The sequence below is a fragment of the Tigriopus californicus genome, chromosome 8 (assembly GCF_007210705.1).
Source record: "Tigriopus californicus strain San Diego chromosome 8, Tcal_SD_v2.1, whole genome shotgun sequence".
Lineage (NCBI taxonomy): Eukaryota > Metazoa > Arthropoda > Copepoda > Harpacticoida > Harpacticidae > Tigriopus > Tigriopus californicus.
Window position 1 is genome coordinate 10,298,466 of NC_081447.1, and position 17,614 is coordinate 10,316,079.

The 17,614-nt window shown below is 42.3% G+C and overlaps 4 protein-coding genes across 4 annotated transcripts in view; 3 read left to right on the forward strand and 1 right to left on the reverse strand.

Annotated features, from left to right (window-relative positions):
• The window catches only part of LOC131885432 (uncharacterized), a 22,332-nt gene extending 5,270 nt beyond the window's left edge, over positions 1-17,062 (reverse strand). Inside the window, exon 1 of the mRNA XM_059233477.1 lies at positions 16,675-17,062. Coding sequence (XP_059089460.1) covers positions 16,675-16,737 — 63 coding nt within the window. The 5' untranslated portion in view covers positions 16,738-17,062. The remainder of the gene's footprint in view (positions 1-16,674) is intronic.
• Positions 2,233-8,375, forward strand: LOC131885440 (NADP-dependent alcohol dehydrogenase C-like). Its single transcript, XM_059233488.1, has 3 exons — positions 2,233-2,322; positions 6,677-6,873; positions 7,502-8,375. The coding sequence occupies exons 1-3, from the start codon at positions 2,307-2,309 to the stop codon at positions 8,357-8,359; spliced, it is 1,071 nt and encodes a 356-aa protein (XP_059089471.1). The 5' UTR covers positions 2,233-2,306; the 3' UTR covers positions 8,360-8,375.
• On the forward strand, positions 9,925-11,322 carry LOC131885439 (probable formaldehyde dehydrogenase AdhA). The gene is made up of 3 exons (XM_059233487.1): positions 9,925-10,196; positions 10,356-10,988; positions 11,070-11,322. Exons 1-3 carry the CDS (start codon positions 9,960-9,962, stop codon positions 11,289-11,291), a joined length of 1,092 nt encoding a protein of 363 aa, XP_059089470.1. The 5' UTR covers positions 9,925-9,959; the 3' UTR covers positions 11,292-11,322.
• On the forward strand, positions 12,690-15,938 carry LOC131885436 (doublesex- and mab-3-related transcription factor A1-like). The gene is made up of 3 exons (XM_059233483.1): positions 12,690-13,031; positions 13,096-13,261; positions 13,338-15,938. The coding sequence occupies exons 1-3, from the start codon at positions 12,771-12,773 to the stop codon at positions 14,315-14,317; spliced, it is 1,407 nt and encodes a 468-aa protein (XP_059089466.1). The 5' UTR covers positions 12,690-12,770; the 3' UTR covers positions 14,318-15,938.
• Positions 17,063-17,614: the final 552 nt, after the last annotated feature.

Genomic DNA, 17,614 nt, shown 5'->3' on the forward strand with positions numbered 1-17,614 from the left:
TTATTCCCTCGCTTGAGATGCAAGTTTGAGAACTTCAAGTACAAACCGTGTCATTTCATGGAAAAAAGACAGTTCAATTACTCTCTAATGAGACTAACCATTGTGGTTTGACCACCACCACCGTTCATTTAGAAATTGTTTTAATTTCATTTGGATTCGTTAACAATTGAGGCAAGGCAGAGATGCAATTCGATAAATGTGTCTTCCAAATTTGACCAACTATGACGCTTGACGCTCAGCAGATAGTAAGTCGATAATGAGAGGTTTTTACGGACTCCCTGCATCGCTCAGATCGGCGCAAAACACGTTATCCCCAAATTGTGTTGTGGTTGGTTCATCATCATCATCACCTCCTCAATTAGAAGACAAGAGAATCGAGATTGGCTTACGTTTTCATTGTTTCTGCATCAGAGGGAAAGGTCGGCCAATATTGTGGCTCAAACTTGTCATTTCCGTGGACGGAAGCAATCTCAACCGAATTGTTTGTTTAACTTCGAAAGAGTCGTGTCAATCTCAATTTTCTCATTTTTTTGGCTACCCCAGCGAACTCTTCTGTCTCGCTTTCGTCCACAGAAAAGCGATGTGCTTTCCGAGCAAAAATAAACATTGGTGGAAATCAAGAAGACCACCTAGTACCTCATCTCAGTCCGTCCCGCTCCCATCCCCATCATTCATGTAGAAATAGGCCGAAATTGAGCACCCCTTAAGCATGAACAACACCGTGATATGCTTTGTACACACATAATGTGAGTGAGTGAGCAAATGAGTCGGCGAGTTTAGGAGCTGAAACGTTGACTACACTTAATACAGTTTGTCCATGTAGCTTGTACGTAGCTGGATGGAACGATGAGGACCCATCTCTGACAGGATAGCGGCGAGTGACATGTTGTTATACACAGACATGATTGGATTGAGTGACTTTCATATTGGATGTACATACAAGTGAGTGCCCACGAGCGAGCGAGGTGCTGCTTGTTGGACAACGATGATATTGTTCCAACTCGGCGGGAACAAATTCCCAAGAAAACGGATGAGCATTGTGTACGCACACGCAAACACACACATGTGGCATGAATGCAAAAACGCGTTTGTACCCAATTATGTCGTCCCGATCCTTATTGGGCTAATGGGAAGGGGTCCTAGAATTGATCGTTTTTGTTTTTCATGGACTGATTCAAACCCTATATTCAAGCGCTAGTCCAGTCCGCCAACTCTAATTCGTTGGTAGAACAAATATTACACGAATTAGACGGGATCATTCTTTTTCTTACCTAGTACCGTGGATTACATTCCCTACAGAAGTTAGAAAAAGCTCGTGAAAAAACAAGTGTCAAAATCAATTGGTGACGAACATCAGGAGCTAAGATTGTCTAAAGTCAAAGTCAAAAGATATGGATATTTTTAGAGCTACGTATAAATATTGTTTACGTTGGAATTTTAATTGACTATTACAAAATGTCAATATCCTACTCTTGTGTAGTCAATCTATCTTTGCTTATGCTCTGAGTCATATTAGCTCCGTCTCAAATGGTATGATTTGAATTTTGCCCCAAACTTGACCCTACTAGTTTACTTAAAAGCTAACTCTCAAGATTTAGTTACCAAAATGTGACATTAGGCTGAAACGAAAGCGTGAAGTTAAGACGAAAAAATGCAACCATATGTTTCGTTTTTCAAGTTACCTTTAAAGCCAGTTATGGTAACAAATTTCGTTGCTCAAACTGTGACTTCATCGAATTCTAAATTGATGAACAAACTTGGGCAATGTCAAGGATCCTTTCCAATGCTGGCTTGGTTTTCTCCAGTGTTGGGTTGAAAGTTCATTTCTTCGCAAGAGAATTGCTTCCTTGGACCTGTTGCTTCATCTGAAGTTGCGCACAATTCTGGCATGTATGGAAGACGTTTAAAGAGGATGAATTGACAGCATTGGTTTGGAGGCTGATGGAAGAGTTTTCAGATGATCGGAATCGTTGCAAAGATGACTAATTTCCCACCTGATGCAAAATTGCAATTCCATCACGTTTCTTGTACATACACAATTTGCAAGTGAGAAGTAGCAGGCCACAAGTGTCTTTTTTTTGGCTGGATTCGCGATGATGAATTCAAAAGAGCATCTGCACTTGAGATAATCGCCCAAAGCCATTGAACCAAATGACCTTGAGTTGTGGGAAAGAAATGGCACTCTGATTTCTAAGCCTTATTCTTGTTACAGTGGCAATTTGGGAGTCGCACTTGAGAGTTCAGTTCGTTCGGTCTTCAAAAACCGCAGACTGGCCTGAAGTCCTCACACAGTTTTGTGAAATGGCATGATGGAATTGGCAAGTAATTGATTTATTAGCAATATTATTATTATCATTATTAGGGATTAAATACAGAAGAGACGGATTGATCCAAGCTCTTAGCCAATTGAGAAGGCCACAATTTCGTGGGGTGTCCTCAAATGTGTATCATTGGCAAGGTTTGTCTCAGTAATGCAAAAAGAATTGGCAAAAAAAGTCCCACTTAAAGTGCAAAAAGCAAAGAAAAACGCTGATATTTTCGACTCTATCTTAGCTCTATTTACTCTTTGTAACAAAATCATAAGCAAAATGATGAAAGAGTAAAATATCGCGGTAAGCAAAAATTTAAAAGAATCTCGAAAAAGGGCGCGCAAATTTACTCTATAACCCCTTAGTGATTATCACACGTCTTATTTCTTACCTATAGAGTGCCAATCAGCTAAAGCTAAAAAGATTAAAGTGTGCTTGCCTCACATAGAAACCTTGAGTACGTGCTTTGAACAAAAACAGCTTGGAAAATTGTGAAATTTTAAATGATTTTGCTACAAAATATGTCTAAGCATGGGTGCATCAACCATTTGAGCCAACAGGTAATTTTCCTTTTACTTTATGCTTTGGCTATGTACTAGAAAAAGACAAAGTATTTGCAGCAATTTGTTTATGAAAGCTGAAAATACGTAATCTTAAAAGATTGAATGAATGGCTTGTATAAAGCAAGTACAAGTCGTTTAAATAAAAAGCTTTGATATACCAAGGGGCAAAAAATCATGATATGGGTAAAAGAGGACAAAGTGTTTCCAATTTTTTCAACGTTCGGTTGATTCTTTTCAAGAAAAACGGAAAAATCAAGTAGAAAAACTCGAATTTTATTACCAAAAAGGTGAAAAATGCAAAATTATGAAAATGACGGAAAATAAATGAAAAAACTTGCAAAGTACATTTGCATTCTTTTGGACAGCCTTGGTCTTTAATCATTTATCGACTACGACAAAAATCTTTCCTATGTTGAGGCCCATTTTTTAAGAGTTATTGAGTAGGTCGTTTGTTAACAACCAATTTGTAGCTTCACATCAAGGAGCTACATGATAGTCGAGATCGACCAAAAATCGATTTTCTAAAACATTCGTAATGCCCAGCCATCTTACTTACAAGTTTTAGGCTTGTTGACATGCTACGACGGTAAATTTACAAAGTAGTTAATAAGAGTTTGGTGGCAAAATCAAATGCCCTGGAAGTTGCCCACAAAGATGTCACTCTACAGTCAATTGATTAATTTTCACATTTTATTATAGGGAAGGCATAAAAGTTGAAGGTGAATCATATGGGCAGAGCGCCTTATTTGAAAGTATGGCCTTGGGTTGATAGAAGTGTTATATTGGATTCTCGAGAGGAGAGTCAATGTCTGTTGATTGCCACCTTCTCGGCCGACATTTTTTTGAAATAACTTTTCACGTAAAGTTGGCTTCTCATAAAAATAGTTATCAACTCATGCCAGTGGCCATCAGGTTGCCTATTAATAGGTGGCCAGAGGCCTGTTTTTTAAAGCTCGTACTTCGGAGTTGAGGGCTTGGATGTTAACCGGTATGAATATACACTCGCCAAATTGGTGAGCGGGTGCACATACTGGGTTAACTCAGAGGTACGTGCCTTTAAAAAACTCATTTCGGGAATGCGAAATATTAGGAACCCTTTTAACAGGGATGGTTATTGGCTCTTTACCAATCAACGGCATATTTCTAGATATGTCCAATCAAGCATACCTGTAACAGAAGGATTGGACATGGCAATTGGCGAAGCAATGCCACTTTGTGATAACAATATTTGAGCTCCCAAAAGTTACAATATGAAATTGCGATTTAAATGGAAAAAGTATTGGCGTTTTTTTAAAGAAATTTGAATTCTCACTTTATATGAAAATGTCAAAAGTTTGTGGTTAATGTAATAAAAAAAGCTAGTGTTTCAGAAAAAAGTGATTATCAATATATTAAAAGGTCTGTGGTTTGGCCTCAAATGCGAGTGCCTTTCTGTCTGCTTTCATTTGTGCATCCGTCTAAGAGCTTTGGCAAAAAGTAAAATCGGCCTAACTCCGCTGATGTCCATTCCTCTAGGTAAAGGGCTATTTGGTTCCATCAAGTCGACCAATTTCAGCTTCGCAAAACCTCAACTCAACTGTACTCTGGCTCGACTCAAAATGTTCAAGATTTGAGGGTTTTGAATTTGTTTTCAGATTTGCTGGAAGAATATGTAACAAAAGTAGTTGGTCCATGGTCATTGATTTCATGCGTTGTTCGGCATCGCAAACGGCTGACTTGTGTTTTTTAAGTTGGCCCATATCTTGATGAACTTCATTTTTTGTTGGAGAACTTATACACGTCGACCGTGAGTTGACCTCTAAGGACTAGCATCAAAGAACCTAGAAGTGCTATTTATCAATAAAGGTGCTCAATATCGTCCTTATGGGCCTCGCTTCAGCTCTTTCGCACATTCGAGCCGTCGAACTTTTTCAATTTCTCTTCGACATGAAAACGGCATTTATTGTCGGAGTCTAGTCATTTTAATGCAACACAAAGGTCGTGGTTTTAAATGTTGCTCTTGGGTCCACTTTTCCCAGGCGAATTTCTGTGGTAACCCCATGAGCACTTATCTAACGCCAGTGAAAAGCACCGATTCAACCGAAATGGCGTTATAATTTTTTCGCTATATCAAGACACATTTAACCACAATTCTCCGCACGATAACCCCAATTGTTTTACTGGACGATGATACTCGTATGAGCAAAGCGGTTTGTAGTTTCTTATGAGAAATAAAATGATTATCAAATCAAGTTCAAAATCAACCTGGAGTACTTATTTTGGCATGTGCTTACGTAGTATGCTGGTGGTATGTGCTCCCTAAATCTTATCTCGAAGAAGGAGTGCTCACAGAGATAAAGGCTGCCACAATTTTCATTGGTACGCTTGATTGAATAAAGCCTAAACTAGAAATCGTAAATTTTAACCTGATTAAAATGGATTCTAACAACCACAACTTGATGGACATCAACAGTATTGCCTCTGCATACTACGATCAGAGTCACAATTCTCTGGAAGTGCTTCTATGTAGCCTGGCTAATAGGGAGGGTTTTCAGGTTGGGACTTTAATTCTGTCTCGCATTACAGAACCCTTACACAGAGTATTTATTAGATCCCTCTTTGGGCGAGATTATGCAATAATCGATATCGTAAGCTAGCTCTGCCCTTGAAATGGCCCCATTTTCTGGGAACGTCCACCCATTCACTGTTTTGTGCAATTGAGCTTGGGCACCAATGTTTGTTCAATAATACATGCACGACGGACGTAATCAATGTACGAGGGTGAATTAAGAATCGATGAGACTAGGCCTATAACTTAAGAATGAACAAATACTTTTGAAATATGAGCTCGGGGGATAAATCTTAGACTCTATTCCATCAAGATTTATTTATGCAATCAAATCAAAAAAATACGTAAACAACAGTCGATATCGTTCGCTTACCCCTACGGATTTTTTCAGCTTCTTAATTTCCGACCATGAAGGCATCAAAGGACCTGAGCCCTCAAGAGGGGGGGGGGGGGATCAAATCCTCTTGAAACACCTCGGGGGTGGAACAATTGCCCTCTCTCTCGAGCTGTAGGGTTTGATTCGTGAGACAACTGAAGACGATCACAGACATCAAGGGCACTGGACGAAGAGGATCAAGGAGCACATCTTCAAAGTTGACACCCTGCTGGTCAAATGGTATGATCAACAATATAACTGTCCATATTATTGTACAGTTCAACATGCTCTCCATGTCGATCTAGGCCTCTCCACGAGGTCTATCCGCCAAGACACAGGGCCTCGAGGATTCGAAATCAAGAACTTGAAAAAACCGTAGGGGCAAGCGAGTAATGTCGACTTCAACGGCATAACGAAGGTTGGTGAGGTATTTTTGTGATTGGATTGCATAAATAAAACTTGATGGAACAGACCAAAGATTTATCCCCCGAGCTCATATTTCAAAAATATTTGTTCATTCTTAAGTCATAGTCTTAGTCTCATCTATACTTGATTCGCCCTCGTAATTTCGGCTTGGGAAACGTTGACCCGGTTTGCTAATGTTCAGCACATGCATGTATGTATCTTTCTGTTAGGGAGTGGAGACTAGTTCAAAATCGCACACTGCCCTGCCTTGCAACATTGAAGGAAAGGTCTTGAAACAGAATTGAGTTCGACGCGGAACGTGTTTATTACTCAGCAACACGAGCACAGCTAGTTGCTTTTCCAACTGCAAAGAGTCAGTTGGATCGGCAAATTTAATCGCAACACTCCGTACTCTGATATATTTTCGAGAAGCTAGCAGGATTGTGAAAGCCATTCATCATGTATCAAACGACAGGATTTGCCCGGAAAACCTTGGGTGGTACCTTCGAGAAGATTGATATTGAGCGGAACGAAGTTGGACCCGAGGACGTGGAGTTTGAGATCAAGTATTGTGGGATCTGTCATTCCGATGTTCACATTGCGGACAATCTGTTTGGGGAAACCAAGTACCCTATCGTTCCCGGACACGAGTTGGCCGGAATCGTTAGCAAGGTAAGCTCCAAGCTAGTTCGGCTGTCACAGGCTAATGTTAGGGTTATAAAGCCATCAAGGACCGCCCCTCAAAAGTTTGAAATTGAAAGGGTTCTTGCAAATTCAAGAAGACGTTGGCATTTGTTCTTACGTAATTTTCAGAAGGTGAATCTGGCTGGGGAAAAGAGCCGCAATAGATAGGAGGGGTCCCCCAACCGTAGCATTTCGTACAAAAAACTAACATATCCGACATTTTGGCAATCCCCAAACTCCTCAAAGATGCTAGCTTTATCTTAGCATGTGGCTTGTGGGTATGTCAAGATCCAGAACTCTTAGAGAGGAAAACCATCCGACCGACTCTACGTTGATTTGACTTGCTTATGTACCTCATTTGCCTATCTGGGCACTTTTCTTAAGGGTAGCACAATTTCTGTCATAAACCCTTACAATTTTTAATATCTTAAGAAATATAGAGTGTTGTCTGTTAAAAGGCAAGACCCCCCCCCCCTTTTTGGAGGAGCATTTAACTCTGATAATTATCCAATAAGAGGATTTACAATGCATGAAATGAAGAAGATAAATAGCTCATCCATTATTTGAGGTAGAACCCAAACTCCATCCATAGCTATTTTTTTTCTATTTCTTCTAGATAGGCGACAAAGTGACCAAATATAAGATTGGAGACCACGTGGGCGTTGGATGCATCGTAGATTCTTGCATGAAATGTGATTCCTGCTCCAAGGGTGACGAGCATATCTGTGCTAAGGGTTTTAGCATGACCTATGATAGCGACACCAAACACGGGCATATCGCCACCAACACCGGCTACACGTTTGGGGGTTATTCAGAGAAGATCACAATGAATGAACGGTATGTCGTGGCCATTCCGGATGGGTTTGACCTGAAACGGGCTGGACCCGTACTTTGCGCCGGAGTGACCATGTACTCGCCTTTGAAGCACTGGGGAGCCTTGAAGGGTGGACTCAAGGTCGGCATCGCGGGAATTGGAGGCCTGGGTCAAATGGGCATCCGATTAGCCGCCGCCATGGGATGCGAGGTGACGGCCATTTCGACCAATGTGAATAAAAAGAAGCTCGTCGAAGAGATTGGAGCCAAGCATTTTGTGGTCTCGACAGATCCGGAGAGCATGAAAGCGGCTGATTCATCGCTGGATTTAATTCTAAACACCATTTCTGCTCCCCATGAGATGTCCAATTATTTCGGGCTTTTGCGTCGGGATGCCACCATCGTTCAATTGGGCTTGGTGGTCGATAATCACCAAGTCAATCAAATGGCAATCATGAGTAAGCGAATCCGAGTTTCTGGATGCTTCATCGGTGGAATGGTCGACACCCAAGAGGTCATTGACTTCTGTCATGCCAAGCAAATTAAACCGGAAGTCGAAATCATCACGGCATCCCAATTAGATCAAGTTTATGACAAACTCAAAGCCAAGCATGATTCTATAACAAGATATGTGCTCGATATTTCTAAGAGTCTGGAATAAATGCGTATAAAAATGGTCCGATCTTGAAGAAACTGTCATGGAAGAATATATATGTATCGGTAGTCACCGAGTTCTATTCTGGCTGATTCGGAACCATGATTCTGCGATTCTGCGTTTGATAAAGAATATATGAACAATTCCACCCTTGAGATTGCACACGTATAATCAACATGGTACCATGCCAATCTAACCTAGAGCCTGCAGACAAGCGAACCAGGCAAGAAGTGCAGAACTTGATGGAAAAGGTTGCGAAAACCTTGAAGAGGCCGGAAATCAAAGGGTTTGGTAAATAATATATTTTTCATGCTCGATTCGCGAGCTTGTTGCAGAGGGGCAACAGATTTTCACGAGTTTCTTCCATGGTTGTCAATTCAATTGGAAGAAAGTGCCCAATCATCCTTGGACAAGTGAAGTACATAATGCATCACATCACGGTGCATTTGCAGATCAAGGAAAGAAGTAAGAGGGGGGGGGAGGGGGGGGGCTCATTGCTTGCTGAAATTGCCAAGGTCATCAATAAAATGGGAATTTTCGTCACTAATGGCTTATGGGGGAAATGCGTTTGGAAGGTTTTTAGCTGTGCAATTATATGCCTGCTTTGTTTTAAATGAGATTGAGAGGAGAGACTCAGCCTTTGAAAGCATCTGGGTTTGGCGTTAAAGGGAACCAACCCTTTTTATGCTTTTATGAGAAGGATAGCAAAACTAAGTGGCTTGCCCTTTTCCATGAAATCATGCCACCAAAATTTCAGTAACCCGGCGATTAATCCACAAATCATCACGTCCTATTATCAATCTTAATTAAGTACCATAACAACCAGGAAGTGTCGAGACTTGTCCAAAAAATGCACCAGCATGTTCAATTTCTCTAGCGATTGTGTCATTTGGTATCTAATACTGCATTATCATGCTGTTCTAACTTCGGATGTTTGGCTCGAAACTTAGAGTGCAAGGCGTACGTTCACAAATACTATTTACTTTTTGCGACGAAACGTACGAGGTGCGTTCTTTCTTCGGTTTTGGCGGACATCCTTACCGCTAAAGAGAATGGGATCCCCAGCAGTCCGAGATGAGAAAGTCGTACCTATATCTCATTCAGCCTTAAATTCATGCAATGTCGGATCTACCAACGAATTAGAGTTGGCGAATCTGGCTAACCCTTGCATATAGAGTTGATCAGGAATTGTCATCAAAAGCTTGTCCAAGTTTCAGTTAAAAGATGCTACTCTACTGGATCAACACATACATACTTTCATGCGAATACTTGGGGGAACGAATTTGTACAATGAAGGAGCCCGAGAAAGAAGAGATGAGGACTTCATTGTTGGAACTAGCCTGGATTTTCGAGGACTTGAAGGTGCTCTCAAAATCTCAAAACGCACATGAGGTTCTATGGTCACTAGAGTTGACCCTAAATCCTGGGTTGGGAAAAAACTCATGGACGCTTTTGAAGACGTACGTACAGTATCAGATAATTCAAAAACTTGAAAGCGAATGCATTTTAATTTTGAACGTACCTCGCACGTCATGAATCGCTCAAAAGGCCCAAGTTCTGTTCGAATTTCATTCAATTGGCAATTCGACTTTGAACGTTGATCAACATGAGTACCGAAGAGTTCTACGAAACTTGGGCGTTTGCTAAATCGTCCAAAGAAGGTGAGTTTGAGAAGATCAAAATTGCCCGGGGCGAAACCGGCCCCGACGATGTGGAGTTCGACATCAAGTTCTGTGGCATCTGCCATTCGGATGTCCATATCGCTCAAGACGAACTGCAACCCTTCATGAAGACAAAGTACCCTTGTGTTCCTGGACACGAATTGGCTGGAGTGGTAACCAAGGTAAGGGATTTGGAACACGATTACATTCTTGGGATCCGCTTTGGACTCTCAACATATTGTACTGCAATTAATTACCTCTAAGTTTGCCCCAAACAAATTTATTGTCTGTTTTCATGTATATCAAACAGCTCAATTCAAAACGTTTTTCAATATAAATAGGTGGGCTCCAATGTGTCCAAGTTTAAGGTCGGCGACAAGGTAGGCGTTGGCTGCATCGTTGAGGCCTGTTTGAAATGTGAACAATGCCAAAAAGGCTGTGAGGAGTACTGTTTGAACGGCCACACCATGACCTACAACTCGGACATCACCCATAACCAAATCCGAACCAAAACTGGCTACACTTTTGGCGGCTATTCCCAGAAGACCACCATCAGACAAGATTTCATCATCAAGGTTCCAGATTCCTATCCTTTAGAGCAAGCTGGACCAGTGTTCTGTGCTGGAATTACCATGTTTTCCCCTCTCAAACATTGGGGAGCTCTCAAGGGGGGGATAAACGTTGGGATTGTGGGTGTGGGTGGTCTGGGACAAATGGGTATTCGTTTGGCGGCCGCCATGGGATGCAAGGTCACAGCCATCTCCACATCCCCGAAAAAGGAGGCGGCGGCTAAATCAATTGGGGCTTCCAACTTCGTGGTCTCGTCGGATCCTAAATCGATCGCTGGCCAAGCCAAGACTCTGGACTTGATCCTTGATACCGTGTCTGTCAGTCATGATATCAACCCCTATCTGTCTCTGCTGAGAGTTGACGGGACTATGGTCATGATTGGAGCAGCTTTGGAGCCCCAGCAGGTATTTGTCACATCTCCTAAAAACTGTTTTTTTTCTCCTTCTTTTGGGTTGGAGTCACCATAATTGTGCTTACTTTTATAGATTCGAGGAGCCCAATTGATGTTCACACGTAACTCGGTGGCTGGCAGCATCATTGGTGGAATTGGTACCACTCAGGAATGTATTGATTTCTGTGCTAAGAACGACATCAAGCCTTCCATTGAGTTGATCACGGCCGATAAATTGGGCAAGGTTTACGAGACATTGCTGGGAAAAAATGATTCTATTGTCCGATTTGTCTTGGATATTGACGCAAGCGTGTAATCTGAACAATAAACCCACCCATACAAACATGGACCTTTTGTTAGTGCAATGAAATATCTTTCAATTTCTGTTCAAACCAGATGTTAGGCCATTCTTTCCTGAGTTACGAAAATATGCTGAATGAAATACTTCAGCGTGAGGAAGTAGACAAAAACTAGATTTTGGGGGTTAAAAAAATGTCTTTGAAGGATTTGAGAGAATTTTTTTAAAAAAAAGGTAAGCCTGTTTCTTTCATGAGGAGCCATCATTTGACAAAAAGTATCTTATTAAGAGGATCAAAGCTTCGTTCAATGACTTTCACCGACTCATAAATTTGACGAGAATCGTGTAAACGATTGTCCAATCTCTCTTGGCAGAAGTTCATTTGACCGATGTTTTTTCACCGAAGTTCGTATGACAGAAACCTCACTTCCTTCCTCCAGGTGGCCAATTTTTTAGCAAATCGCATGAGACAACAAATTTCTTTGAAAAAAATACGTCAATATTATCATTTGCCCGGGAAAGAACGTCTAGCATCATTTACATTGCAATTTCATGCAGGAACAAACATTTATAATTTCAATTTTATGCATCTCAATATATACACCAAAGTTTTAAAAAAAAAAAAGAATAGATCTTTAATGAAACAATTAAGTTGATCACTTGGTGAGTGGTAATAATTTTAAGCAACACAAATGCCCATATTATCTTCCATGGGGTTGAGGAAGGTAAGGTTTGCTGACATTCTACAGCCTTCTTTGTTTACAGAGAACGAACTTTGTTCCTATGAGGTAAAAAAACATTTGTCAAGGAAGCGCTTTCTCGGCTATGCAATCTTGTTTTGGTCAAATCAGCTTTGGTCAAGAGAGTGTGGCCAATTGGGGTCCCGTCAAGTGATTTGCATATCAGTATGAAAAATTTAGCTCTGAATCAGCTGGTTGCGTGGTTCAATGTTCTGTATACCTAATGATTTACTAGCTGGTTTAGCAACTGATGAATATCACGGGTCCAACTCTCAAACAAGGCCCCCTAAATATGAAGACGGCTTGCTGTCGTTGTAACAATTTACGATTTCTTGACATTTCAAGTGATTTCCCATAAGAACTATTTGGAGGTTGGGAGAATGTGATACCATTTCAATTAAAAACCAAAGCGGGTCTTTAGCCAATGACTTTAAATTTTGACTCAATAAAGATCCCCTCTAGGCAATTGAGGAGGCGGAGCTTTCTCGCTCTTGGCTCATCCCTCTTGGGCGCAATGCAATCAGCGGGAAAGAGGACCGGATTTCCCCGCATTCTCCTCCCCCTTTCCCTTTCTCATCGGAGAGAGAAGCTCCATTCCCCCTTTGCTCGTTGGTGGATAAATGCTTGAGGGAAGACGACGACGCACTCTACTATTAGGGTAACAAAACAAGCCAAAGGGAAAGGAAAGCCATTTTCCGCTCGGGAACATCCATTCCTTGACGAGATTTGGCCGCTCATTCGCGTTCCTCCTCGTGTCATGAACGGTTCAATGATTTTGGGTGCTCGATTTGAAGATCGGAACAATTCCGGACTCGCCATGGGTGAATCGGGATGCCATTTGAGTGACGACGACTTGGGAGGGGAAGACAAAGGGGCTCGACGACCCAAATGTGCCCGTTGTCGGAATCATGGGGTGATCTCATGGCTGAAAGGCCATAAGCGACATTGTCAATTCCGAGATTGTTCCTGCTGCAAATGTAATCTCATTGCGGAACGCCAACGTGTCATGGCGGCTCAGGTGCTTAAAAAATATCATGGGTCAAGTTTGTAGTGGATGTGTTCCCTAATGCGACAACTTCTAGGTGGCATTGAAGCGACAACAAGCGGCAGAGGATGCCATTGCCCTCGGGATCAGGGCCATGGCCACAGGTGAGCATCGGAATTATCTGCCCTCGGGACCGATCATTGGGCTACCCATAGCCATGCAACAAACCAAGGAGCACTCAAACGCAGACAAGAGAATTCGAGGTACGATAAGCGTAAGACATGCTTGCAACACTCAAAATTTAACTAATGGTTCATCATTAATCCTGTTAACATGTAGAAGTGGAGCTCTATCGGCACCACAATTATGAGGAACCCTCTGCCAAGGAGATGGAAACTCCCTCTGAAAGTGATTGTGAGGTTGTATCCAAGGAACGTTCTGCTTTACCCAAAGAAGGCCTGGGTGAAGAATCCATCACTTCGAGCAGTTTGAACATTGGATCTCCATCAAAGTCCGAACATGAATACCATTCCGGTACGGAGGACAGTAACCATGGCTCGAACAAAGATTGTCCCGAAAGCCCATTGGCCATGGTCGTGCCCAAATCGGAATCACCGCCCACCGAAGGAGTGGTCTCAACGAGCACCTCCCGCGAGAATGCCCATGGCCTCCCATCTAGTCCCGTGGATATATTGGCTCAACTATTTCCCAAACGCCCCAGGAATACCTTGGAGAGCCTCATTCATGAAACGAAAGGCGATTTGGTAAGGGCCTTGGAGCTTTGCTCGAAATCTGAAAGCCCGGAAATCACGCCCAGTAGCCGTCGTCATTTTCATCATGAGAAAGCGGGAAAAGATCGTGTGGATTATCGAGCTAATTCCGCTCACTTTCACTTGAGGCGCAGTCAAAAGTCGGCCTTTATGCCCCATTCCAATACGGTTACGCCCTACAGTCGAAGTAGCTACGACAGTCCCAATTTAGGCTCGGTGGGCTCGGGTAGTTTATTTTCAGACCATTTAGTGCACCCGTTTCCCATGACCCCTCGTTCGGAGAAGGATTTATTCGCCTTCCCTCCCCCTCCTCTTTTTCCCCACATGTATCTTGGCAGTCATCACAGTTTGTCTCAGTTTTTCTCGCCCCAAAACCACTTGATCAGACCCATGCTCTCGTTTCCCAACTCGTTAGGTAAGACCAATGGGTCTCCTGCGTCCCTTTGTTCCTTGACACGCCCCTGTGCCGACGCTTCATGTGACACTTGTAGCTCGGCCAAACATGTGGAAGCCAATGCTTTAGGGCTCTTTCGAGCCGGTAAGATTTAAATGTTAAAAACATGTTTATTCCCATAATCGTTCCATCAATGTAATGCTGATATTAGTGAAGAATTGACTCACACCTTTTTTCTGGAATGGAGCTGACGGCATCTTTCCACAGAATGCATAGGTCATGTGGAATTTCATTTTAGATTCCCTTCAATGATTTATGAAACGCCAGCAAATCCCCCGCTAAGCAAAGTTCGAGAGCTTAAAAAGTTTTGCCATTGATCTTAAAAAATTCCAGCTCTTCACAATAACTCGTAGTGAGACAATTTGATTTGTTTTTATGTAATGAATTTCCAAAACAACATAGAACCGTTGAATGCGTCAGCCATGTGTCGAAAATATGCTACTAGTATCCGAAATAAATCGATTGGATTTTTACCCAAATGTCCTGGGGACGAACAAACGGTGTTCTCCCACTGATCTTGTTGGGTCAGCTTTGGTCGGTGCTGCCATAGCAGCCAGAAGCAATGTCCTACGACGATCTTGCTCTCGCCGTATTCTACCGACATTGGGACTAGGGGAAGACGTGGTCACAAACCAAGAGATAATCGAAGTTGATAGATCAGGATGAGTTAGTAGGAAAAGTCTCTTTGGAGGACAACCACATCTTGGCTCTTTAACCCTAATAAGCAAGATGCAAATGGAAGAATTGGATCCACTGTATTATGGTGACTATCAGCGATTACTCATCAACGGCATCTCACCTCCGCTCCGCGGGCGGGTACCCAGGCTTGGAGTATTTGACAGCCTGTTCCATTTCTGGGGAGAGTTTTGGTTCTTGTCCAGTCCAATCACCCTTGTGGTTCTCCTCGTGATGGGTTGCCTGAGCGGGTTTGCTTGCTCTCTGGATTTAGTTGCTTATGCTACTTGCTTTGCGGCCATGGCCTTGGTGTTCGAACAAATTGTGAAAGCTCTAGTGCGACGCTATTTTTGGTTGGACGTTCAAGGACATCGCCATTATATCGTGCAGACATGATTCGTAGTTGCATTCACAAAATGCCTCAACTTAGTGTTTAATTCGTTGACATGGTGGTGCCAAAAGAGCTAGTTTCTTTGGCTGGCGTGATAAACTGACCGGCGTTTAGTTGACGTTGAGCTCGTTCGAAAGTGGGTCAGTCTTGACAGGAAGAGTATTTGATTGTTGAGCCAAGTGATAAAAGATCGTTGAACTTGCGGTCAGCTGGACGACAGTTGAAGATTGAAGCTCAAGGACCGATAACACGAGTGAATTGTGTCCAAATTCATGAGTCAAAATGCAAGTGGAGGAGCTTGATTCATATTACTTAGGCGATACGGACAATTTCACCGCAATCAGAAGACAGTTACTTATGCACAACAATTCAATTTGGAATCGTGAGGAAAACACCCTGTTATACATTTTGTTGGGAAAGTGTTCTTTCCTGACCATTCCCTTTGCCCTCGTGTGTGCATTTCTGAGTGGAACCTTGGGAGAACATGGCATCTCAAAGCGCACTCTTGATATAATGGCCTTGATCAACATGACCCTGGGGCTTCTCTTTGTGATCAAAGTGCTTCGGCTTCGATGGAAGCAACATTTCCAAGACATTTGATGCTCATCCCTTCTTCAAAATGTGATTAAAATGATGTCACTTGTTGTTAATTGTGGTTTCTATTTTTTTCTTGACCTCTCCAAAGAGGGACCAATTACCAAAGAGATCCCTACACAGTCTCTTTTTCAAACATCCGTTTTGATTAGGATGAAATTAGCTAACGCCTCATTGCCTTTCTTATGTATACACATACTAGATAGTCAATGGGGGGTGAGAACCTACATAGAGCACTGATCACGAAAGTTAGATCCGCAGCTGTCGTCTCAATAGAAATACAAAACAAATATCCCGTTGTGGTGGTAATTCGATAGAAGTTGAGGGCAATATTTCGTGGACCGCACACAAACTTGGAAGTAGAACTAGGTGCTCATTGTATGAGTGAGTGAGTGTGTGCAATTGTTGACACGCTTAGAATGGATAAACCAGATCACCTTTGGCGACAATCCTCGACAAGGAACGGGGGGTTAGTCTTACAAGAGGAGGCACACTGTTGTTCCTATAGATAGTAACTTAGAGAACTGTACTCAGAAAAGCTACATTTAACAAAGTCTACGTCACTCAAGCAAACACATACACATACTGTCTTTGCCAACAGTATCCTGGGTCAAAAACTAATAAATTGGATTGAACACAAATCTGCAATTCTTCTTTGGTACACAAATTTGATTAGCACTCTAGTTATGTACCGTATTCACCCCAAAATCATGAACTCGTCGTGATGATGTTATCACAAGAAGTTTTCCCTAACGATAACTTTGGATCGTTTCTCTTTTCACCGTTCTCTACCTTAACTTTCTGCAAGACATCCGGAAGCGATTTTGGCGCCAAAACTCTCGGAAGGAAACCCATTCGCTCGACTCAATGAAGTCTCTTTTTACCAACACTCTCTTCATGCTTCATCACAAACATGAAGTCACCTTGTCACAAAAGCACTTTGGAACTAGGATGATGATGGATGTGAAGACGCATTTTGAGCCGAAGGATAAGAGCAGTGAGCACCTCTTCTTACGTTTTGAGCAGTGTTTGTGTTGCTGGGATTGGGGCCGTTCCGAACCTGTGTATTTTTGCCCGTGCCCCCCAGCTGAGTGAGTCGAGTCTCTTGGAACGCGTATGAGCTATCCTCTCTCCCAATGACAAAACAAACACGATGTCAAGAGGTAAATCGAATTAGAGGTGGGTTAAGATCCGTTGTTGGATAGCTGAAGGGCGTCCAAACAATATCCTTCCACGTTGAATGATTCTTTTGTCTCCAGGCCATGACGGCGATTGGAGAGGCGACAAGAATTACATCTGCATATCAATCTTCTTATTTACGTTTGGAGACACGCAAATCAAAACTTGCCATATGAATGAATGCTCGTTTGTTCTGCATAAGAGATAGCAGAATATTACATAGATAGTTGTATATATTTAAGACAAAATGATCCCACAGGCAACAGTTGGAAAAACAAACGTGATCCACCATTGTCAGTTGACTCTGTTCAAGTGGCTCATTGTTGTGGTTACAAAGTGACAAATGTCAAGACGATTTGGAGCTAATTTCCAGGGGGAAAGAAACATCATCTCGACATGAATGGTTCGTTCGTTCGGATGACGGTGGAAGTGGTGAGTGGTGATGACAAACGATCTGGACACAAAATCCATCCCCGTTGCGTTCGAATTGAGGCAGATGTAATCAGTGGTGGTGGATCCCTGAAGCAGCCGTCACCCTCTTCGGATCAAGTTC

What these genes read in the sequence shown, in the direction of transcription:
- LOC131885440 (XM_059233488.1), top strand. An exon ending in TGGCCGGAATCGTTAGCAAG is followed by an intron (nt 6,874 to 7,501) that starts GTAAGCTCCAAG and finishes TATTTCTTCTAG; the next exon opens with ATAGGCGACAAAGTGACCAA.
- LOC131885439 (XM_059233487.1), top strand. Translation starts at nt 9,960, where the DNA reads ATGAGTACCGAAGAGTTCTACGAAACTTGGGCGTTTGCTAAATCGTCC. An exon ending in TGGCTGGAGTGGTAACCAAG is followed by an intron (nt 10,197 to 10,355) that starts GTAAGGGATTTG and finishes CAATATAAATAG; the next exon opens with GTGGGCTCCAATGTGTCCAA. An exon ending in CAGCTTTGGAGCCCCAGCAG is followed by an intron (nt 10,989 to 11,069) that starts GTATTTGTCACA and finishes TTACTTTTATAG; the next exon opens with ATTCGAGGAGCCCAATTGAT.
- LOC131885436 (XM_059233483.1), top strand. Translation starts at nt 12,771, where the DNA reads ATGAACGGTTCAATGATTTTGGGTGCTCGATTTGAAGATCGGAACAAT. An exon ending in AACGTGTCATGGCGGCTCAG is followed by an intron (nt 13,032 to 13,095) that starts GTGCTTAAAAAA and finishes GACAACTTCTAG; the next exon opens with GTGGCATTGAAGCGACAACA. An exon ending in CGCAGACAAGAGAATTCGAG is followed by an intron (nt 13,262 to 13,337) that starts GTACGATAAGCG and finishes GTTAACATGTAG; the next exon opens with AAGTGGAGCTCTATCGGCAC.